Here is a 24,405-nt window from a genome sequence, read left to right as displayed (position 1 = left end):
CAATCTATTGTATCTTTCAATCTACCATGTGGTGTGTTAGATTCAGGGAGATGTGCTGTGGCTGACTGCCAGAGTGTAACTATCGAAGGAGCAGGAACAGGGAGTGCTGGCAGGAACAGGGAGTGCTGATAGGGCCCCTGTGAGGCTGAGAACAGAGGTTTATGTTTGAAATTTGCCACTAAGCTAAACCCAGTCCCTGTTGCTATGCCGGCCCCTGTTGCTATGCTGCGTGCGACCTCCCTAGCCAATAGCTAACTGCCACATCTGCTTCTGTATAATGCTTGCTCACTTAGGATATATAAGGACCTAGCTGTAAGCGCCAGGTGCGACTCCCGTTTTCAGCTCTTTGTGAGTACGGTGTCTCCGGACATCTTGGGAGTTCGCCCCTGCGCAGGTTAAACTGGCCAATAAAGTAACATCTAAACTCCTGAAAGTCTCCGACGTTTGTTCTCGTACCTGGTGGATGCAACATGGTGCACACAGCACATAATGGTTTTTAAAATCTGTGGTGACAATCTCTCCTTATTTTTACAAAAAAATTTTTTATCAAATGTTAAATGAAGATAAATGATGTCTATATATTTATGGGTTAACCTTTCCTGTTAATCACAAAATACACTTGAATGCAATTTAAATCCACTAGGCTTCAAATAATAAATGGACATTACCTAACATGAAAAAATCACTACTTACTAATAAGTAATATTGTTGAAAGAACTCCTAAAATTGTATCACTGCAATACTCATTTCTGAGTATTTAACCCTTGAACAACACAGGTTTGACCTTCATGGGTTCACTTCTAAGCAGCAGTTCAAACATTTGTTTCAATTTGTGCTTGGGAAACCACGTGGAGGACTGGCTTCAGTCCTACAAAGATTTTTGACCACATGGGTGGTTGGCACCCCAATCCCTGAGTTGTTGAAGGATCAACTGTAGTAAAAATCCACATTGCAATAACACGCTTACAAAAAACTCAGTCAACACAATTATTTACAATTTTAATAATTCTTTAACCTTAAAAGTTTTCTGGAACATTAAAAATCAATTTTTGTCAAGCCTTCAGTGGGAGCCTCCGCACGTAAAGATGTGGGCAAAGTTAAGTCTTGCCCACATTCTTTCCAATCACTAGGTCTACTCAGTGAGTCCTCTGATGCTTTGTAAGGAAGAGTGATGAGTGAAGGCTTTCTCACACTGTTTCCATTTATATGGATTCTCTCCAGTGTGTACTCTCAAATGTAATTGAAAGATCCAGTATGCTTTCTTTCGTGTCTTTGTAAGGAACTGTGATCTCCATAGGCTTTTACCATACTGTTTACACACATAGGGTTTCTCTCCAGTGTGAGTTCTTTCATTTCTTCGATACCAACTATGGCGAGTGAATGCTTTCCCACATTCCTTACACTGGTAGGGAGTGTTTCCTGCGAGCATTTTCATGTGTACTCTAAGGGAGCTAACTGTAAGCTTTACCACCGTGTGCACACTCATAGGATTTCTGCCCTGTGTGAATATCTTTATGTATTTGTAAGGAGCTGTAGTATTTGAATGTTCTTCTATATTCCTTACATTCATAGGATTTTTCTGAGTCCTTTTGTTTTGTTTTAAGGAACTGACATATTTGAAGGGCTTCCCACATACCTTCCATTCATAGCATTCCCCTTCAGTGTGAGTTCTCTCATGTCTTTGACAACTTCGATCATTTGCCAGGGCTTTTCCACAGTGTTTACAGTGATAAAGGTTCTCCCCAGTGTGAGCCCTCTCACATGTCTGCAGAGAAGTTTTGAAGCTTTTCCATCTACCCACACTTATAAGGAGCATTTGCAGTGTGTGTGATCATGTGTCTTTGAAGGAAATTTGAGCCCCATGAAGACTTTTCTACATTTCTTACATGTATAGGTCTTCTCTTTATTATGAGTTCTTTCATGGTTTTTAATACACTGGCAAGAACTGAAGGCTCTCCCACACATGTTACACTTATACGGCTTCTCTCCATATTTTTGATACTCAGACAGCTTGCGTGCAGTGTGACATCTGGCGTGCCTACTATGGGATGACTAAGCCATGAAGGCTTTCTCACATACTCTGCATTCATACGGTTTTACTGCAGGAAGAGATTTTTTTGTTCAGATTGAGATCTGGAATAAGACTGATATTTTCTCCACACTTAACTTTTTTCTCATCACAGATTCTCTTCAGCATAAGAATTCTGTAAAAACCAAGAAGCACATTATTAATGATTTTTATGAGTTTGTTTTATATTTATTAAAATATTTGTACTACAGCCTGACCTGTGGTGGCACAGTGGGATAAAGCATCGACCTGGAACGCTGAGGTTGCCGGTTCAAAACCCTGGGCTTGCCTGGTCAAGGAACATATGGGAGTTGATGCTTCCTGCTCCTCCCCCCTTCTCTCTCTCTCTCTCTCTCTCGCTCTCTTTCTCACTCCTCTCTCTCTAAAAATGAATAAAATAAAAAAATATTTGTACTACATATTTATTTGTTTGTTTGTTTAAGAGACAGACTCCCACATGTACCCTGACCGGGATCCACCCTGCAAGCCCACTAGAGGGCAATGCTCTGCCCATCTGGGGCCCCTGCTCCGTTGCAACCAGAGCTATTTTTTAGTGCCTGTGGCGAGGCCATGGAGCCATCCTCAGCACCAGGGCCAACATGCTCCAATCAAGCCATGGCTTCAGGAGAGGAAGAGAAGAGAGAGAGAGAGAGAGAGAGAGAGAAGCGAGAGAGGTAGTGGTAGAGAAGCAGATGGGCGCTTCTCCTGTGTGCTCTGACTGAGAATCAAACCTGGGACTTCTACACGCCAGGCCGGTGCTCTACCACTGAGCCAACCGGCCAGGGCTATACTACATATTTATGATTCATACCAAAGAGTAGGTTTTCTCTTTTGCCTGAATTATTTTAAATGTAACATAATGAAGGCTCTGCAAGATAAGTTTCTCCTTGCTATTAATGAAACAGTGATGTTTATATATATAGGTATACCTCGTTTTTCGTTGATAATCCATCTGAAAACAATCGGCAAAATCCAAAACCGACATAACCTGAGGCAATTATTTCCATATGAGTCAATGTAAATCCAATTAATTCGTTCTAGACACTCCAAAATACATACCAAAAACACATTTTATAGAGAATAAATGTAGTGTTTAATAATAAAAACAATAAGAAATTAATATAAAATGAATATAAAAGACTAATGTAAAGAATAAATGAACATTTAACATGGCCTTTACCTTTCTGAAGATTCTTCTTGGCATATGGAAGACAGCAAGGAGGAGAGAGAAGTGCAGATATTGTTTGGAAGGGGAATCCCCCACCATAAGGACCTTAGGTATCAAGGCACTATATGAGGTCGCTTCCCTTCTTGGTCCTTTGGCACTAGGACCAGCTTCAGAGTCAGTGGACCCATGTCGCACAAAAAAGCTGTCCAAAGAGGTCTGTTTCTGCTGCCTCTTTAAGATTTGCCTAAAATGGGGAAAGATATTATCATTAAACAAGTTGCAGACATGTCCTACAACAGCTTTAGCTGGGTAGATGTCCTTAATCTCTGAAGAAGGCACATTCTCCCCTGTCTCTTTGAATTCAGACACATAGTTTTTGGCCCCAGACTGGTCTGAACTCACACCTTTGCCGTGCCTAGTTACACTGTGTAGGCCAGTGCGCCTCTTGAATTTTTCGAACCAGTCTCTGCCGGCCTTAAAATCACTAAGTACACAAGCACTTGTCTCAGGCATTTTCTTTCTTTTTTTTTTTTTTTTTTTTGTATTTTCTCTGAAGCTGGAAATGAGGAGGCAGCCAGACAGACTCCTGCATGCGCCCAACCGGGATCCACCCGGCACGCCCACCAGTGGGCGATGCTCTGCCCCTCCGGGGCATCGCTCTGTTGCGACCAGAGCCACTCTAGCACCTGGGGCAGGGGCCAAGGAGCCATTTCCAGTGCCCGGGCCATCTTTGCTCCAATGGAGCCTCAGCTGCGGGAGGGGAAGAGAGAGAGAGGAAGGAGAGGGGGAGGGGTGGAGAAGCAGATGGGCGCTTCTCCTTTGTGCCCTGGCTGGGAATCGAACCCGGGACTTCCACACGCCAGGCCGACACTCTACCACTGAGCCAACTGGCCAGGGCCCCAGGCATTTTCTAAATGAGATCGGCATACAACAGTCTGGCCTTTTCACATATGATGGCCTCTGAAACAGAATCGCCATCTAACTGTTTTTGATTGATCCAAATTAACGATAACTGCTCAACATCTTCAATTGTTTGCGATTTCTGTTTCGTTAGCACATTCACACCTTTCGCTACATTAGCCTCCTTTATTGCTTCCTTTTTCACCACATGGCACTTATCGTGGATGGTGACTTCCTGTACATGCAGCCGATTTCAGCAATCTTGAAGCTGCTCTCATATTTTTCAGTGATTTCCTTTTCAACTTGATCAAGTTCCTGGCCTTCTTCTTCGAAGGGCTGCTGGCTCTGGAGACTTTCTTTGGTCCCATGGTGGAGCTAAAAGGAAAGGGTTAACTTATTAGCAAGGGAAACACTTAACAGAGACAATGAGATTTGAGCACGTGTAATTTTATCTTATGTGCATTACATACATTTTGAAACTGAAAAACGCAAAATAAACACATTACACCAAATACTGTATATGCAGAAATTACTTACATGTATTATATAGTATTAGCACTTGCAATCCATAAAAAAAGCACAAAAATATTGGAAAGCAATGGAATTGTTTGGCTAGACATGCAGGGTCATGTTCACACAAAGAGAAACAACACCACACTGAGCAGGAGAACGCGTGGGTCGCCCTTTGTTTTTGCAAAACACATGGGCACGCTGACAAAATTCGAGGCAACCAAAGAAAACCTAGACAAATTTTTCACAGAAAAAATCGACGAAAACCAAAAGCAACAACAACTGAAGTCAACGAAAACCGAGGTATTACTGTACAAGGTTTAATAATGTTTTGGGGGTTTTTTTGCAAACATTATGTCATGTAAATAATGTAATTTGGTGAAAAATTTCCAAGTAATACATTTAATGTTGGGGTTATTTTGGTTTCTTCTCTTTAAAATTTCATCGAGAAAAGGTTTCTCTTCTAAAACACCGCTTTCTATTGTGATTGTGATCACCTTTGTTTTCTCCTCTGGTTTCTGCATTGATCTTCAATGTCATGATCTTCCCATTTTTTACCTAAAAAAAGCAGACCCGGAATAATTACAGAATATTAGAAATTATGGGAACACTATCACATTCTACTTTCATGATGAATTGTGACAATTTGCCAATATCTTTCCTTCCTACATTATATATCTTAGAATATGTTGATAGGTAAGAAACATTTGTCATCCAAATGAGGAACTGAAGGGAACTTGTCATCCTTACCTACTGAAGCCAGGTTCCTGGAGGTTTCCCACATCATATCTCTGCAGAGTTTCTTCTGTGAAGCCCACTCCTCCACGGTGGACTTTACAATCACATCTTCAAGGACAAATGAGCCCTAAAACAATTCAAATACATGTCAAGTTTGTGAGAATGACAGCACTGGACACCTATTACATATGATTCTATCTTTTCCAAACATTTATTTATAACTTGATCATCAGAAACTTGCTCTCTGTCCACACTTATTCCCTCATAAATTTAACATCATCATGAACACATGGAAATTGTTTCCATTTTACTGTGATCACATTACATTTCTATTTCTCTAATGGTAGGGTTCAAAGTATGTTGAGAAATGACAGAAATGCTATACAAATAAAAAAAATAGCCTGGCCTGACCAGGCAGTGGCGCAGTGGATAGAGCATCGGACTAGGGTGTGGAGGACCCAGGTTCGAGACCCCCAGGTCGCCAGCTTGAGTGCGGGCTCATCTGGTTTGAGCAAAGCTCACCAGCTTGGATCCAAGATTGCTGGCTTGAGCAAGGGGTTACTGGGACTGCTGTAGCCCCATGGTCAAGGCACATATGAGAAAGCAATCAATGAACAACTAAGGTGCTGCAATGAAAAACTGATGCTTCTCATCTCTCTCCCTTCCTGTCTGTCCCTATCTTTCTGACTCTCCCTGTCTCTGCCACAAAAAAAAAAAAAAAAGCCTGACCTGTACAGTGCATAAAGCATTCAACCTAGAGCACTGAGGTCACTGTTTCAAAACCTTGGGCTTGCCTGATCAAGTACATACAGGAAGCAACTATGAGCTGATGTTTCCCGCTCCTCCTCCACCTTTCTCTCTCTTTTCTCTATAAAATCAATAAATAAAATCTTTTAAAATAAAAATTAAAAATAAATATTACCATTTTAATATCATCAATATATTATGAGAAAAATTCATTCATTTTCTTCCTTATTACTCACAATTCATAACACTCCTAAATCAGGGTCAAATCTACATTCAAAGAATAAAATTTAAGAACTAGAAGCTTTCCAATCACCAAATATGTGAGTCTTTTTAGCCTTTAGTAATGCAAGTTTTAACAAGGTGCAGCAGGCCATACCCTACTAAAGTCCTCCAGGAATTACAAGTAATCATTTGCAGTTGGCTGAATGAAAATATTCCAGCCTGGCCTGTGGTGGCTTAGTGGATAAAGCATCGACCTGGAATGCTGAGGTTGCCAGTTTGAAACCCTGAGCTTGCCTGGTCAAGGCACATATGAGAGAAGTAACCATGAGTGGATGCTTCCTACTCCTCCTCCACATTCTATGAAGAATCATTGCTTTTACCTTTTATAATATGTATCAGCTTCAGTTCTTCCTTTCTTTCTGTACTATTTGATGAGCTGAAATGTTAATCATGTGCCACCAATAACAAAGATACATTCTGTGATACCTGTTGTTAGACAAATTGTCACTGTGGGAACATAATACAGTGTGCATACACAAACCTAGATTATGTAGCCTACCACAAAGGCCATATATATATCTATATATAGCAGATTGTTCCTAGGCTACAAACCTATACAGCATGTTACTATACTGACTACTGTAGGCAATGATAACACAAGAGTAAGTAGTTGTGTATCTGGACAATACCTTCCCTTCTTCTGTCAATTTTAAGCTCCCCTGTTGAGTAAAGAAGCATGATAACCCCTGGGCATAAAAGTCTCTCAGCTGATGACTCCACACACTGCCAATAGGTTATGAAAGGGTTTATGATTTCCATAATTGAGGTTTCTGGGAGGGGAAGGTAAAGCAGCCCTCTCAAGCAGGCATGAGATAGCAGAGAGAGCAAGGACAGGTGCATGAACTTGTTGTTTTATTGAGCTTAGAAGGTGGGGTAGGGTCAGAGTTCATACACAGGGTGAAGCTTGGGTATCTTTTCCTACCTTGGATGGATAGATGTGGAGTACAAGGGAAAAAAGAAGTGAAAAAGTTTTAAAGCTGGCCTGACCAGGCAGTGGCGCAGAGGATAGAGTGTTGAACTGGGACACGGAGGACCCAGGTTTGAAAACCCGCAGTCTCCGGCTTGAGCGCAGGCTTACCAGCTTGAGTGCAGGGTCGCTGGTTTGAGCATGAGATCATGGACATGGCCCAAAGGATGATCCAAAGGTTGCTGGCTTGAGCAAGGGGTCACTCACTCTGCTGTAGCCCCCCAGTCAAGGCACGTATGAGAAAGCAATCAATGAACAACTAAGATACTGCAACAAATAACTGATGCTTCTCATCTCTTTCCCTTCCTCTCTGTCTGTACCTCTCTCTGACTCTCTCTGTTAAAAAAAAAAAGTTTTAAAGCTGTCAGTAATCATCAATAATTGTAGCCAGAGACTTCAAGTTTCTGGATTGGAATTCAAAGTAACTTATAAGACATCACTTCATCAATTACAGGCTTAAAAAGCCCCAAAACTTGCAATGAACTTCTATTCTTAGATCCATATAATAATTTAGGTCACAGGGCATCCTGGTGTCATGAAAATTGGGAAAAAGAAAATGAACATGACATTTTAAAATATGGTCCAAATATTCTGGTCTAAACATGATCAGACTCAAATCTATCTCAGTGAAAAATAATGCAAAAACAAAAAACCAAAAAGACAGAAAGCAATATCCATGAACCCTAGGACAACCTTTTTTAAAGAAAATATTTAAAAACTCATAATGGGAATATATTAAAGACAGAAATTAAAAAAATAATGACAGACACTGAACTGTTACTCTAGGAAACTCCAGGAAACAACAAAAGGGCATGACCAAGTCTCATATTAAGTTAGACAAAGGTCAAAGACAAACAATAAGTATTGAAAGAAGCTAAGATAAAATACTTTACATATGCAAAACAAATACTGGAATTAAAGCAAACTACATAAGGAAAAACAGAATTCAAAAATTAAAAAAAAAAAACACTAGTTGTCAACTTCAATAACCTCTTACCATGAATTATATTCTAGCAGAAAGAATATCGCCTAGCACAGAAATAAACTCAACTATGCCAAGTGAGAAATGGATTTAACTGTAATCTATGAAATATTTCATGCAATAAGGGCACTGAATGCACATTCTTCTTAAGTTCACATGGAGCAATCACCAAGACAGAACACATCCTGGGACATAAAAACAAACCTTAACAAAACTTGAAAGAACAGAAATCAAAGAAAATATACTCTCCCATCACAGAGGCATGACTGAGAAAACCCCAAATATGTAGTCATTTAGAAAGACACTTCCAGCCCACTTTGAGCCAGATGCTTGCTTGCTTGGAGCATCATCCCAAAGTGCAGAGGTTGCTGGTTTGATCCCCAGTCAGGGCACGTATAGGAACAGCCTCTCTCCCACTCTTGCTAAAATCAATCAATAATTTTTTTTAAAAGATACTTCCAAATAATATGTGAAACCAAAAAAAGGAGTCTTGTCTGATCAGGTGGTGGCGCAGTGGATAGAGTGTCAACCTGGGACTCTGAAGACCCAGGTTTGAAACCCCAAAGTCACTGATTTGAACACAGGCTCACTAGCATGAGCATGGGGTTGCTGGCTTAAGCACAGGATCATAAAATTGATCCATGGTTGCTTGTTTGAGTCCCAAGGTTGCTGGCTTGAGCAAGGGGTCACTGGCTCAGCTGGAGCCCCCTAGTCAAGGCACATATGAGAAAGCAATCAATGAACAACTAAAGTGCTTCATATCTCTCTCCCTTCCTGCCTGTCTGTCCCTCTCTCCAAAAAAAGGAATCTCAAAAAAATTAAAAATTATTTTAAACTCCATGAAATAAATACACAGCTTCAAAAGTTGCAGGATATAGCAAAGTCAATGCTTAAAGGGAAATTTATGCCACTCAACAAATACACTAGCAAAAAAAAATCTATAATCATTAATGTAAGCATCTAACATACAAAGTAATAAAAGGAATAGCTAATTAAACCTAAAGTAAGCAGAATAAAATAACAATAAAAATTTGAAAAGTAATCAATATAATTGTGGAAAATTCAAACAAAAATAGTTGTTTCTTTGACAATATTAATAACATTCACAAACAGCTATTAAACATAACTAAGAACAAAGGGAGACAGAAATTACAACCTCAGGCCATCACAGGTAACTCCAGGAGGTATAGAGGCAGTCTCTGAAGCCTTATAACGAAGGTGTCTCTGGGGGCACTGCCAGGTGTGCCTGTTGTATGGCAATTTCAACCTCTAGAGCCTTCAACAGTAGGGATGCCCATTCAAGGTGGGCAGTTTGCATGTAACAGCACAAATGGGCTCAAGTATATTTGTAAAGAATATGCAGCTTCACAAACACTAAAATAATCTAGATGATACAGTGGATGCTGAAGGTATTATAATTATTTCTTCATGGTGTCAGGAAGGTTGTGGGCCCTGGCCAGTTGGCTCAGTGGATAAAGCATTGGCCCGGCCTATGGATGTCCTGGGTTTGATTCGCAGTCAGGGCACATAGGAGAAGTGACCATCTGCTTCTTCTCCCCTCCCCCTCCCTCTTCTTTCCCTCTCTCTCTCTTTCTTCCCCTCCCACAGCCAGTAGCTCGACTGGTTCGAGCACGATGGCCCGGGCACTGAGGACGACTCCATGGAGCTTCTACCTCAGGCACTAAAAATAGTTCGGTTGTGAACACTGGCATCAAATGAGCAGAGCATCAGCCCCAGATGGGAGTTGCTGGGTAGATCCTGGTCAGAGCACATGTAGGAGTCTGTCTACTTCCACTCCTCTAAAAGGAACGGTTATAAAATTACTAAACAAAACAAAACCATAGAAAAAGTGATAAAAATTGGTGCTAATGCCCACAAAGAGATAGAAAACAGAAGAACCAATCAGACCTGAAGAATACAATAACTGGAATGAAAGCATATTCTAGAGGAAATCAACAGCAGATTAGATGATGCAGAAAAAAAATCGGTTATCTGGAACACAAGAGAGTGGAAATCAGACAATCAAAACAGCAAAAAGGCAGAAGAATTTAAAACAAGGATAGCTTAAAGGACCAGTGAGACAACATCAAGCATACCAACATTCACATAATAGGGGTACCAGAGAAGAAAAAGACAGAAAACCATAAGAAATAATGGCTGAAAACATCCCTATCCTGATGAAGGATATAGACACCCAAATTAGGAGACACAGAGACTTCTAGACAAAAAGAACCCAAAAGACCCATAACAAGACACAACAAAACTAAAATGCCAAAAGTTAAATATAGAATCTTTTTCACCAAGAGTTTGCTGCCAAAACAGTGCCATGAAAACCACTGCTAAATCTGAGCTAAAATGATCAAGAAAAGACTCAGATCATCATCATCACTGGACATGTAGATTGAGATGGCTACGACTACTAACCATCTAGTATAACTAGATGTACAACTGTGGCAGGACCAACAAAATAACCATCAAAATATTTGAGAAAGAAGCTGCTGAGATGGCAAACAGCTCCTTCAACTATGCCTGGGTCTAGATAAATGGAAAGCTTAAACATGAGCATGTTAGTGATATCGGATTTCACTGATACAAGATTTCACTGAGATGTCCTATAGCCAGAAGAAATATGAGGAAAGCAACTACTTTAAGAAAATTAGCTATAACCCTAGCATTTGTACCAATTTCTGGTTGGAATGGTGACACCATGCTGGAGCCAAGTGCTAACGTGCCTTGGTTCAAGGGAAAGTCACCCCTAAGGATGGCAATGCCAGTGGAACCATGCCGCTTAAAGCTCTGGATTACATCATGCCACAAAGTTATCCAACTGACAAGCCCCTGCATTTGCCCCTCAACAACATCTACAAAATTGCTGGTATTAGTACTGCTGTGGGCTGAGTGGAGAGTGGTGTTCGGTGTTCTCAAACCCGGCACAGTGGTCATCTTTGATACAGTCAACATTGCAACTCAAGTAAAATATATTAAAATGCACCAAGAGGCTTTGCATGAACAATTTAACCTCTCACATAAAGGAATTACAAAAAGAACAAGGAAAGCCCAAAGTAGTAGAAGGGATAAAATAATAAAGATCAAAGCAGTTATGAAGACTAAAAAAAAAAATAGAAAAGATCAATCAAAGCCCTGACCAGGTGGCCCAGTGGATATAGTGTCCTCCCAGCAAGCCAAGGTCACAGATTTGATCCCCGGTCAGGGGACCTAAGAGAAGCATCCAATGAGTGCACAACTAAGTCAGGAAAAATAAATCTGAGCAAACTGATAAACAAAATTAAATCTGTAATAATAATAATAAACCAATGAACAAAGATTCAGGACCAACCAGCTCCTCCAATAAATTCTACCAGACACTTAAAAGAATAAACACATATACCTCACAAACTATTTCAAAAAATCAAAGAGGAAAGAATGTTTCTGAACTCATTCTACAAAAATAGCATGTCCTGATACCATGACCAAAGACAAGACAACAAAAAAATTACCAACCAATATGCCTGAGGAATATAGATGCAAATTTTCTCAACAAAATAAAAGCACACTGAGTTTAACAATACATTTTAAAAAATCATATGCCAGGCCCTGATGGATGGCTCAGTGGATAGAGCATTAGCCCGGCATATGAATGTACCAGATTCGATTCCCAGTTGGGGCACAGATGAGAAGCAACCATCTGCTTCTCCCCTCCGCTTTCCCCCTTCTTTCTTCCCCTCCTGAAGCCAATGGCTGGTCCCGGGTGCTGAGGATAGCTCGGTTGGTCCGAGTGTGTCAGCCTCAGACACTAAAAATAGCTCAGTTGAATCGAGCATAGGCCCCAGACAAGGGCTGCTGAGTGGATCACAGTCAGGGTGCATGCAGCAATCTGTCTCACTATCTCTCCTCATCTCACTTAAAAAAAAAACCCAAATTAAGAAATCGTATGCCATAATCAAGTAGGATTTATTTCAGGGATGCAAAAATAATTCAATATCTACAAATTAATCAATGTAATATACCACATTAACAAAAAATATAAAAATTATATGATTATCTCAGTAGGCACAGAAAAACCATTTGACAAAACACAACATTACTTATGGTAAAGATTCTCAACAACTAGTAATAGAAGCAACATATCTCAACATAAAAAGGCCATATATGACACAACAACAGGTAACATTATACATAATTGTGAAAAGCTAAGAGCTTTTCCCTTTATATCAGGAACAAAACAAGATGCCCACTCTCAGCACTATAATCAGTAAAGTATTGGGAATCCTAGCCAAAACAATCAAACAAAAAATAAAAGTCATTAAAATTGATAAGAAAGACATGAAATTGTCACTATTTGCTGATGACATGAAATTATTTATAAGAAAGCCTAAAAACTCTACCAAAAAACTATCAGGATAAATCATTTCAGAAAATTTGCAAAATATAAAAATATATAGAAATTAATGGCATTTTCATTCACTAACCACATGAGTGGAAGAAAAATTTAAGAAAACAATCCAATTTACAATTGCATCAAAAGTAAAGTAACTGCAAATAAATTTAACCAATGGCAAAAGGCCTGTTCTCTGAAACCGGTAAGAAACTGATAGAAGAAATGGAAGACAACAAATATAAAAATAAGAATATACCATACTCAACCACATTAAGAAAACTGAGCATGCCTCAGATAGATAGGTTGGTGGGTTAGAGCAGTGGTCCCCAACCTTTTTTGGGCCACGGACCGGTTTAATGTCAGAAAATATTTTCACGGACTGGCCTTTAGGGTGAGATGGATAAATGTATCACGTGACTGAGAGAAGCGTCAAGAGTGAGTCTTAAACGGATGTATCAGAGGGAATCTGGTCATTTTTAAAAAATAAAACATCGTTCAGGCTTAAATATAAATAAAACGGAAATAATGTAAGTTATTTATTCTTTCTCTGCGGATTGGTACCAAATGGCCCAGGGACCAGTACTGGTCCGCGGCCCAGGAGTTGGGGACCACTGGGTTAGAGCATCTTCCCCAAGCTGAAGTTGCCAGTTTGATCTCCAGACAGGGCACATACAGGAACAGATGTTCCTGTCTCTTTCCTGCTCTCTCCCTCTCCCTTTATAAAAATCAATAAAATAAACATTTTAAAATAAATCTGACAAAATTCAGTAAGGGAAGCCACCTCCCAGGTGATCTGATCACAAATTCCTAACTGGGTAGATCACAGAGGGTCCCCAGCCTCAGGCCTCATATCCCAACTACAAGGTTTATCCTTGCCCTAAGCAAGCCTCATCCATTGATTGGTCTTGTAATCCAGGTTAACACACCTTTGAAAAGTGAATCTTTTTCAGACCCCTGACATCAGTCTCAGTCTGTTGAGATCTTGCTTCCAGGCCTGTACTGTGTTTAGACCAAATAAACTCATAAATTTTCTACACATTTGGACGTTTTGATATCAACCCCAGACTTGAGGTCTAGACACCCCCAGCTGAGACAGAAATCCTAGCCAGTCCCTGGGGAAGGAGAGAGAGAGAGACACCTGCACAGTCCCAGGATTGCGTTCTCAGAGCTCCACCACCCTCCCCTCATGTAAGCATGGAAGTGCTGCCTCTTCTCCCAGGCTTCCATTCTCACAGTGAGGAAACTCACAGCCTGATTCAGATAAAGTTCTGACCCAAATGACCCCCACACACACCATGTCATGAAAACACCTGATCTTCGACTTTCTCAATGTACACAAACTATAATCTGAATGCAAAACATAAAATCTAAAAATGTCAAGGCCTAAAAAAGCCATAACTACAACCTCAGAAAGATCATTTTCAATGCCTCTTCCACCCACTCTCCTCCCTGTCCTGTTCGCCATTCCGCATCCCCTTGCATCCCCAGCTTTCCAGGACTTCCTGGTTTTTCTCACGAATCTAACTTAAACAATTCCGCTTTGCAAACCTAAGCCCTGAAAAAAAAAATTTTTTTTGGTAAATATATTTTAAAACATAAAACAAACTTCAGAAACTTACTACACATGCTCAGAAAGTGAAAGAACTCTACAAAAATTGAATATAATACTGGAATATTTTATTTTTTCTAAGTTCACATCTTTTGTGCTTGGTTGGAACCATTTTATACTGGCTTTCAAACTCTGATTAAATACATTTCACCTGTACCAAAAAAATGAAACTTCAATCAACAGATGTTTGTAAGTGACAAACCCTGGGAGGGGCAGTGCTGAAAGGAGAAAACATCCATGAAAAATTCCCATCCAAAGGACTTCCCATAGGATGTGCGGTCCAGACAAATATAAATCCTTCAAACAGAACATTTCATTACTCTTTTTAAAAAGACAAACCATTAAAACACCAGGTCTGTTTGAAATGCACCCGAAGGACAAGAAGTTGATGATGCTGTGACAAAGAGGGATAGTTATTTGGCTTTGGAATTTCCTGAAGAAATCGAAAACTTTAAGGACTTGTTGCCAGTCCTAAAAGCCATTTTGGGAGGACAGGGTCGTAGATTGGAGACCCTGCTTCGCAAATATTCGGAAAATTCAAGAGAAAACGGGTCCTCCTGAGGAGAAAGAAGGGACTAGGGAACCACAAACCACAGATGCTCCAAACCACGAACCCTGAGTCTGTGTCATGATTGTCCCATGATGACCCTCCCCGTGGTCACCGTACCACATCGGGAGAAGCGGGGCTGCGGGCGCACAGCTGCCCAGAGAGGCTCCGGAGCCGAAGTCGCCGCACTGTGACTGGACAGGACGCCCGAAGTCCCGTCTAACAGTCCAGCCCCCAAGCTGCAAGCCAGACGACCGCGGTTGAAGCGCCGCCGCTCGGGGGACTAGGGTTCGCTGATGCCGGCCTTGACCGAAGGGAATAGGTCCCTGCCACAGCCGAGTCCACCATCTCCTCCTCCCCTTCTCCGCACCTGGTCCGACACACTCCTGGGTCTGCCAGGCAGCAGAACCACCTGGAAACCTTAACGGCAGGAAACACACGATCACCAGACTCGAGCCGAGTTGGGACAACCACACCTGTGCGGTGCGCCGCCCCACCCACCTATCCCAGCCGTGATCATGATTGGACAGAAATCAACGCACCCCCTTCATGCCTGATTGACGGGACCAAAAAGGACCCTGAGGCAAGGAGGTTCCCCCTAGACCAGTAGTCTAGCCTAGGCTTCTAGGTCCTAGCGCCTAGGAGGCTTCCTTCTCTGCCTGCCCCTTTCAACACCACTTTTTCTTGACCTGTGGCTGACTCTACTGTATTCGCCCTACTCTATGAGAACACAGGAGTGCACAGGGAACTCCTAATGGAGTTTCCAATTGGAGCTAGTATAAAAAACATTACTTATATGCCTACTTGTTCAGACATATGTTTTCTTTTTTCATGAGCATATTTATCAAGAAGATGTCATGTGGTATTTCTAGCTTTAGTTTTGGGGAGTCTGCCAGACCGTTTTCCAAAGTGGTTGCAACATTTTATATTTTCACAATAAGTGTATAAAAGTTCAAATGTCTCCACATGCCTGACCAGGCGGTAGCGCAGTGGATAGAGCGTCGGACTGGGATGAGGAAGGACCCAGGACCCAGGTTCGAGACCCCGAGGTCGCCAGCTTGAGCGCGGGCTCATCTGGCTTGAGCAAAAAGCTCACCAGCTTGGACCCAAGGTCGCTGGCTGCAACAAGGAGTTACTCGGTCTGCTGAAGGCTCCCAGTCAAGGCACATATGAGAAAGCAATCAATGAACAACTCGAAAAACTGATGATTGATTGGTGCTTCTCATCTCTCTTCATTCCTGTCTGTCTGTCCCTATCTATCCCTCTCTCTGATTCTCTCTCTGTCCCTGAAAAAAAACAAAACAAACAAAAAAACAACAACAAATGTCTCCACATATACTCAACATCTGTTATCTCACATTTTTATTTTAACCATCCTAGTGATTGTGTATCTCATTGGGGGTTTGAGTTGCATTTTCTAATGACACTGATGTCCAGCATGTTTCATGTGGTTCATAACTTTTTTTGGAAAATGTGTATTCATATCCTTTGTCATTTTAAAAAATTGTTATTTGCTAATTTCTTTTCTTTCTTTTATTTTTAGAGAGAAAGAGAGAGAGGAAGGGAGAAAAAGAAACATCAATCTGTTTCTGACTGGGGATCAAACCTGCAACCTTTGTATATATGGACAAGGCTCTAACCAAATAATAAGCTAGCCAGCCAGGGTTCCTTTGCCATTTTTTTTTCTTTGCCACTTTTAGTTTTAATATTTAGCTATATTTAAATTATAAAGCATCTTTAGTCACTTTTCTATGCCAGTTTCTTATCTGCTATGATTTTCATTATCTTTCATCTATGGGCTGTTTTTACTCTCTTGGTGAATATTTTTACTCTAAATTGTGGTGATAGACACATACAAGAAATATTGCACTTCAAACATTTTAAGTGTATACTTCAGTAGTGTGAAGTGTATCAGTCTTCAGAACTATTTTTATTTTTCAAAACTGAAAATTTGTCTCATTAGACGCAACTCCACATCCAGCTGTTACCCCAATACCTGGAACCAACCAACCTCTATAAATTTCACTATCCTAAACACTTCATTCTGAGACAGGCCGGTAATCCAAGACACGGGGAATAGGGACACTAAGACAGACAGGCAAATGGCCAAGTAGTCTGCCATCCAGCAAATCGCAAAGTCCTATCTCCCCTACCCACGGACACTTCTCCTCCCCACCAGAGGGCAAATAGCTTAAATCACCTGAACTAAGGAGATGGCAGAAATCCAATTAGTGCCATTGTGCCAATCACACCCAAGGACGGATGAAATTAAGGTAATAAGTCTCATTTTGGTGTATCAGCATAAAGTTGAGGAATATTCTGAGATCCTTCCCTAAGACCTCCCCTAAGTCCCCAGCCTTTAAGAACCCTCGAAACAGCCCTGGTTGGTTGGCTCAGTGGATAGAGCATCATCCTGACACACTAAGGTCATTGGTTCAATCTCTGGTCAGGGCACATACAGGGACAGATTGATGTTTCTGTCTTTCTCACTCTCTCACTTCTTTCTCTAAAATCAATAAATAGATTTTTAAATAAATAAATAAAAATAAAGACCCTCAAAACAAAGGACCCCACATGCTCTCCCCAGGAGCATCCCAGCACCTTTCCCTTCCCCTTTCTCTTCCCCTCTCTTCCCCCTCCCTACCCACCACAGGCATGGATCTCCTAAACTCTAAATGTCCCCATGAGATTTGCAACCAGGGAAGCAAGGGGCAGCAGCAGCTTGTCCCAGGCTAACCCCTGACCCTGTCTCCAAGGCCCTCTTTTCTCTGACTTCCCAATGTAGGCTCACTTCTTTCCCATAGGTTTCTAGAGATCCAAGACAGCCCCACTGCTTGCTTCTGTTGTCCTGTTGCTTCTTCTATTCTAGGTCCTTCCTTGATCCACTATCCCAGCTTTAATAAACTTACTCTCAAAACTACCTGAACTCATGTTGTGAAATTTTTTGTGCATGAAGTCAAGAACCCACACACTACTGGCCAGTTCTAAGTAGACCAGAAAGGCCAGGTCCCCGTTTTGGTAAAAATTCTTTTCTCCCAAGGATGGTTATTTTGTTCTTCTATGTCTACTTCTATTATGTTATTTTGTTACAAGAAAGAAATACCAGACTGACCAGATGGTAGTACTGTGAATAGAGCATCGACCTGGGATGCTGAGGTTCCAGGTTTGAAACCCCAAGGTCACCAGTTTGAGCACAGACTCATCAGCTTGAGCATGGGGTCACTGGCTTGAGTGTGGGATCATAGACATGACCCCATGGTTGCTGGCTTGAGCCCAAAGATCACTGGCTTGAAGCCCAATGTCGCTGGCTTGAGCATGGAGTCACTGAATCAGTTGGAACTCCCCAGTCAAGGCACCTATGAAAAAGCAATTAATGAACAGCTAAACTACCACAACTACAAGTTGATGCTTCTCATCTTTCTCCCTTCCTGTCTGTCTGTCCCTGTCTGTCTGTCTGTCTCTCTTGCTAAAAATAAAAATTCTGCAATCTGGATTGGTAGTATGAAAACCAAAGGGAAGTATTGTAGTCTAAGACCAGAGATAGTCTAGGGGCAATGTCAATGGTGGTGTTAGACCTTGTTTCTTGAGTTCAGCTAAGGAAGACTTCAGAACCAAGAACTTTAATGCAAGAAACTTATTTAGAAAGTTACAGAAGTGGTAGAAGCGAGCCAGCTGGGCTATGTAGACTCAGGAAAAAGTTATAGAGGCAAAAGAAGGGCCCTTAGATCTTAGGAGAAAGAAAGCAAAGGTACAGGCCTGAGAAAGAAGGAGAAGGCATGGGCATGAGAGAGAGAGAGAGAGAGATAGAGAGAGAGAGAGAGAGAGAGAGAGAACAAATGCACTGGGCCCTTTGTCTTAGGGTTTTTATCCCTCTCTAAAGGCAGTGATTTCAGGGATTTTTTGACGGATCTCAATAGAATATTTATCAGCTTTCCACCTGAGTCCTTTCAGGGTCATGGTCTCTACTAGGTTAGGGGGTCGTCATCATTGCCTCTGGTCCTGATGTCAGCCATGGCATATTACTTCATTTAGTTTTGTTGCTTTTGGGGGCCTGGAGCTGAAACACAACGGAGGCAGAGATGTTATCTCTAGTTTGATGAAAATTCTATCTCTGTGGTCAGCAGGCTTTGTTCTTAAGATTATTTGATGTGGGTCAGGGACTCACTGTCCTGAGGGCTTTAATGCTAAAGAAAATAGTCATGCAAGGGTTTGAAAGGGAGTCCTATGAGGCTATTTTCTGGTCCCCCTTTTCCTCCACTGAAGGGAAAATGCATGACTGGCAATACAAAAGGGCAGGGCGTCTAAACCGCATGACTAGCAATGTGCTAATGGAGGAAAGGTCACCCTGGGGGTAAGGGCCTAGCCTATACTACTTGTTTTCCCAGTTTAGCCCTTGCTAGACAACTCAGACTTTCAGCCCTGGTGATATTCCATACCTGCCTATTGCTTCTGCTCTGCTCATACCTGTCTAACTGCCTACTTTAGCAGCAGAATCCTTTCCTTAAGGCAGTGGTCGGCAAACTCATTAGTAAACAGAGCCAAATATCAACAGTACAACGATTGAAATTTCTTTTGAGAGCCAAATTTTTTAAACTTAAACTATATAGGTAGGTACATTCCTTATTGAGGTAGCACCCACATGTGGTATTTTGTGGAAGAGCCACACCCAAGGGGCCAAAATGCTGCACGGGGCTCGCAAGCCGCAGTTTGCCAACCAGGGTCTTAAAGGAAGGTCAATCTTTCTTCTATTAGAACTACAATTGATTGGATGAGAAGGAGTATTATGAAGGGTAATCTGACTTACCCCAACTCCATCCACTGAGATGGCAATCTCATGGAAAAAGTCCACAGAAACATTTACTAGAATGTTTGACTAAATATATAGACAATAATGCCAATCCCAACTGACAAAGATACTGGCTTCTAGTTTTTTTTGTTCTTCTTCTTCCAGTTTTTTGGTAGTGTCTTTGTCTAGCTTTGGTATCTGAGAGGTGCTGGCTGTTTGAAAGCATCTCTTTTACTCCTTTTTTTTTTTTTTTTTTTTTGTATTTTTCTGAAGCTGGAAACGGGGAGAGACAGTCAGACAGACTCCCGCATGCGCCCGACCGGGATCCACCCGGCACGCCCACCAGGGGGCGACGCTCTGCCCACCAGGGGGCGATGCTCTGCCCCTCCGGGGCTTCGCTCTGCCGCAAGCGGAGCCACTCTAGCGCCTGGGGCAGAGGCCAAGGAGCCATCCCTAGCACCCGGGCCATCTTTGCTCCAATGGAGCCTTGGCTGCGGGAGGGGAAGAGAGAGACAGAGAGGAAGGAGGGGTGGGGGTGGAGAAGCAAATGGGCGCTTCTCCTATGTGCCCTGGCCGGGAATCGAACCCAGGTCCCCCGCACGCCAGGCCGACGCTCTACCGCTGAGCAAACCGGCCAGGGCCTCTTTTACTTCTTTTTTAAAAAGTTTTGACCTGGGACACTGAGGTCAAAAGTATAAGAACCCAAGGTCGCCAATCTGAGAGCAGGCTTGCCAGCTTGAGTGTAGAACCATCAACATGATCCCAGGGTCGCTGGCTTGAGGTCGCTGGCTCCCCCCCCCCCCCCCCCCCCCCCCCCCCCCCCCCCGTCAAGGCACATTTGAGATGCAATCAATGGTGTTTCTCATCTCTCTCTTCCTTTCTCTCTCTCTGCCTCTCTCTCAAAATAAATAAAATAAATAAAAGAGTTTAGGAAAGATTGGTATTAATTTGTTTTTAATTTGTTGTTGGTATGCCTTGACTGGAAGGCTCAGTGGGTTAGAGCATCATTCAGAAGCACAGAGGCCAGTTCAATCCCTGGTCAGGGCATATATAGGAACAGAGCAAATCCCCTCTCTCTCCCTCCCTTCCTCTCTCGTAGAGATCAATGAATAAATTTTTTTTTAATTTGTTATTGGTCTTTTAAGCTTTCTGTTTTTAATTTAATCTTTTAATAGATTGTATGCTATTTGGAATTTGACAATATCTTCTAGGTTATCCACTTTTATTGCATATAAATGTTCATAGTAGCTCTTTGATCCTTTTTATTTTTGAGAATTCTGTTACTATATTCTCTTTTATTTCTCATTTTATATACTTGTCTTTTCTTTTGTACCTAGACTAGCTAAGGGTTTGTTGACTTTAATGGAAAAAAAATTGATTATTTTTTTATATTCTAAACTTCATAATTTTCTAACTTTTGCTAGTGACACCAGAGGCTCACAGGGATGCCAAGGGAGGCCTCAACCCAGTGACAGTGTCTAGGTTCTTCCTACCGTGTAAGAAAAATTCAATAGTGAGACAAAAAGACTCAGTAAAGCATAGAAATGTATTAAGGCCAGAGTACATGCTCAGATAAGATGGAGGGTATAAGGCCAGGGGCCACCACCGTGGCCATGCAGGTTCTCACTGTATATGGACAGACAGTAAAGGAACTGTGGAGCCAGAAAATGGTGGGCCATTCTGTTTATTAAAGTCTCGTAACAGCAGATGAGCAAACAGGGAAGACCGCTTCCCTCTCACTCAGGACTCATTCTCCAGACTCTCCTGGACTCACAGGCTCTACCACCTCAGCACTCTCCAGCCAAAGAGGCCAGCTGAAATACCAGGGCTCCCAAGCCCCTCAGCACTCTCTCTCTCTCTCTCTCTCTCTCTCTCTCTCTTTCTCTCTCTCTCTCTCTCTCCTCTCTCTTTGCACTCTTTGCAAAACAGGATGGGGGAAAAAACCCTTCTTCAGCAAACAATTGCCCCTCCCAAGCAGGAAGATAATCTGCAATTTGCAATCTTCCATCCTGAGGACCAGCACCACAGCCTTCCATGGACTACACACACGGCACAGCCTTCCATAGACTACACACACGGCACAGCCTTCCATAGACTACACACACGGCACAGCCTTCCATGGACTACAGACACATGGCACGGCCTTCCATAGACTACACACACAGTGCTGCCCCACATCAATGCAACAATTAGACAAAATATAAGCGGACAAACCTAACACACGTTTTATACTTGAAACACATTGGTTTGCCCAACAGAGGCTATGTGGGCAGGCTCCAGAAGTGAGACCCTCCTCCCTCGCCAAAGAGTTTGAGGGGCTAGTTTTATATTTTGAGTTAGTGGGCAGATTTTGGGCCATCCTGGGCAGAGTTGGGACACTGAAGTACCCCCTTCAAATGGGAGGGTGAAATTTTTGTTTTTATTTGGTCTAGATTGGAAATGTCATGGCTTCAGTGTATTATGGATATTGGTCTATTTGTAATACTAATGATATTATAAATAGCATTATAATTGGTTATAGATTATTCTTTGGATGGACTGTATAGAACTAATTTTTGTCTCTGTGGCTTCCTGTAAGCCTGTTTCTTATTTTTGCTCAGAAGGGAAGGGGAACAGAACTGGTCTTCGTTCCCACAGCCTTTAGAAAGTCTGTCTCCTGTTTTGCATGAAGGGATGGGAGGAAGGCTCAATACCCTAATCTAGTCATCCTAGCTCACTAGATTGAAATTTAATTTATTTTAGTTGGTTTTTGTTTTTTTTTTAAGATTTTATTTATTGATTTTCAAGACGGGAGAGAGAGAGAAGGGGAGAAGACTGGGAAGCATCAACTCATAACTGCTTCTCATACGTGCCTTGACTGGATAAGCCTGGGGTTTCCAACCAGCAACCTCAGCATTCCAGGTTGATGCTTTACCCACTGCACCACCACAGGTCAGGCTTTTTCTAGTTTCATAAGGTGTAAATACAGGTTGTTAATTTGACATTTTAAAATACAATTTTATATCACTATAAATTTTTCTGATAGTAATCTTTATGCTGCATCCCATACATTTTCACAAACTATTTCTATTTTTTTTTTTTTTTTGTATTTTTCTGAAGCTGGAAACGGGGATAGACAGTCTGACAGACTCCCACATGCGCCCAACTGGGATCCACCCGGCACGCCCACCAGGGGGCGACGCTCTGCCCACCAGGGGGCAATGCTCTGCCCCTCCGGAGAATCGCTCTGTAGTGACCAGAGCCACTCTAGCGCCTGGGGCAGAGGCCAAGAAGCCATCCCCAGCACCCGGGCCATCTTTGCTCCAATGGAGCCTCGCTGCGGGAGAGGAAGAGAGAGACAGAGAGGAAGGAGAGAGGGAGGGGTGGAGAAGCAAATGGGTGCCTCTTCTGTGTGCCCTGGCCGGGAATCGAACCTGGGACTTCCGCACGCCAGGCCGACGCTCTACCACTGAACCAACTGGCCAGGGCCTATTTTTATTTTGAAAAATTCTTTTTTAATTTCATCTTTAACCAAATGGTTTTCAAGAGTATGTTATTTATGCCTGACCAGGCGGTGGTGCAGTGGATAGAGCGTCGGACTGGGATGCAGAGGACCCAGGTTCAAGACCCCGAGGTCACCAGCTTAAGCATGGGTTCATCTGATATGAGTAGAGCTCACCAGCTTGGACCCAAGGTCGCTGACTTAAGCAAGGGGTTACTCGGTCTGCTGAAGGACCGCGGTAAAGGCAAATATGAGAACGCAATCAATGAACAACTAAGGTGTCGCAACGAAAAACTGATGATTGATGCTTCTCATCTCTCGCCGTTCCTGTCTGTCTGTCCCTATCTATCCCTCTCTCTGACTCTCTCTCTCTCTCTGTAAAAAAAAAAAAAAAAGAGTATGTTATTTAATTTCTACAGTCAAAGTAAATAGCACATTATTGTGATATTTATGATTTCCTTTTCTTTTTTATTTTTATTTTACAGGGGGGAGGGGAAGGGGGCAGAGCGAGAAGTAACAACTCATAGTTGCTTCACTTTAGTTGTTCATTCATTGCTTGCATATGTGCCTTGACCGAGCAAGCCCTGGGTTTCAAACATCCCAAGTCAATGATCTATGCACTGCACCACCACAGACCAGGTATGATTTCTTAAATAGGCATTAGTCTACATTTAATGTTTTCTGTAGCTGTATTAGGTGCTCTGTGGTCAGCAGGCTTTGTTCTTAAGATTTGATGTGGGCCAGGGACTCACTGTCCTTCTCAAGCTATTTAAAAAAAATTCAAGAGGAAGGAAGGCTTCCAAGCTCCTTTTATGAGGCGAGCATAATTCTGATTCCAAAACCAGGCAAAGACAACACAAAGAAAGAAAATTATAGGCCAATATTCCAAAACCAGGCAAAGACAACACAAAGAAAGAAAATTATAGGCATTAATTTAGATGCTAAAATCCTAAACAAAATATTAGCAAACCGGATCCTGCAATATATCAAAAAAATCATACATCATGACCAAGTGGGATTTATTCTGGGGAGGCAAGGTTGATACAATATTTGCAAATCAATCAATGTGATTCATCACATAAACAGAAGGAAGGATAAAAACCACATGATAATATCAATAGATGTAAAAAAGCATTTGATAAAATCCAGCACCCATTCATGGTCAAAACTCTCAGCAAAGTGGGAATACAGGGAACATACCTCCACATGATAAATGCTATCTATGACAAATCCACAGCCAAC

General features: G+C 41.9%; 1 protein-coding gene across 1 annotated transcript in view; it reads right to left on the bottom strand.

The window, feature by feature from the left end:
• Nucleotides 1–306: 306 nt before the first annotated feature.
• The window catches only part of LOC136388291 (zinc finger protein 699-like), a 343,451-nt gene continuing 319,352 nt past the window's right edge, over nucleotides 307–24,405 (bottom strand). The window contains 2 exon segments of the mRNA XM_066360217.1: nucleotides 307–456; nucleotides 1,229–1,402. Of these exon segments, the coding sequence (XP_066216314.1) occupies nucleotides 307–456; nucleotides 1,229–1,402 (324 nt within the window).

Source organism: Saccopteryx leptura, chromosome 1 (genome assembly GCF_036850995.1).
Source record: "Saccopteryx leptura isolate mSacLep1 chromosome 1, mSacLep1_pri_phased_curated, whole genome shotgun sequence".
NCBI lineage: Eukaryota > Metazoa > Chordata > Mammalia > Chiroptera > Emballonuridae > Saccopteryx > Saccopteryx leptura.
Note: the sequence above shows the minus strand (reverse complement) of the source record. Positions and strands in the feature narration are given on the sequence as shown.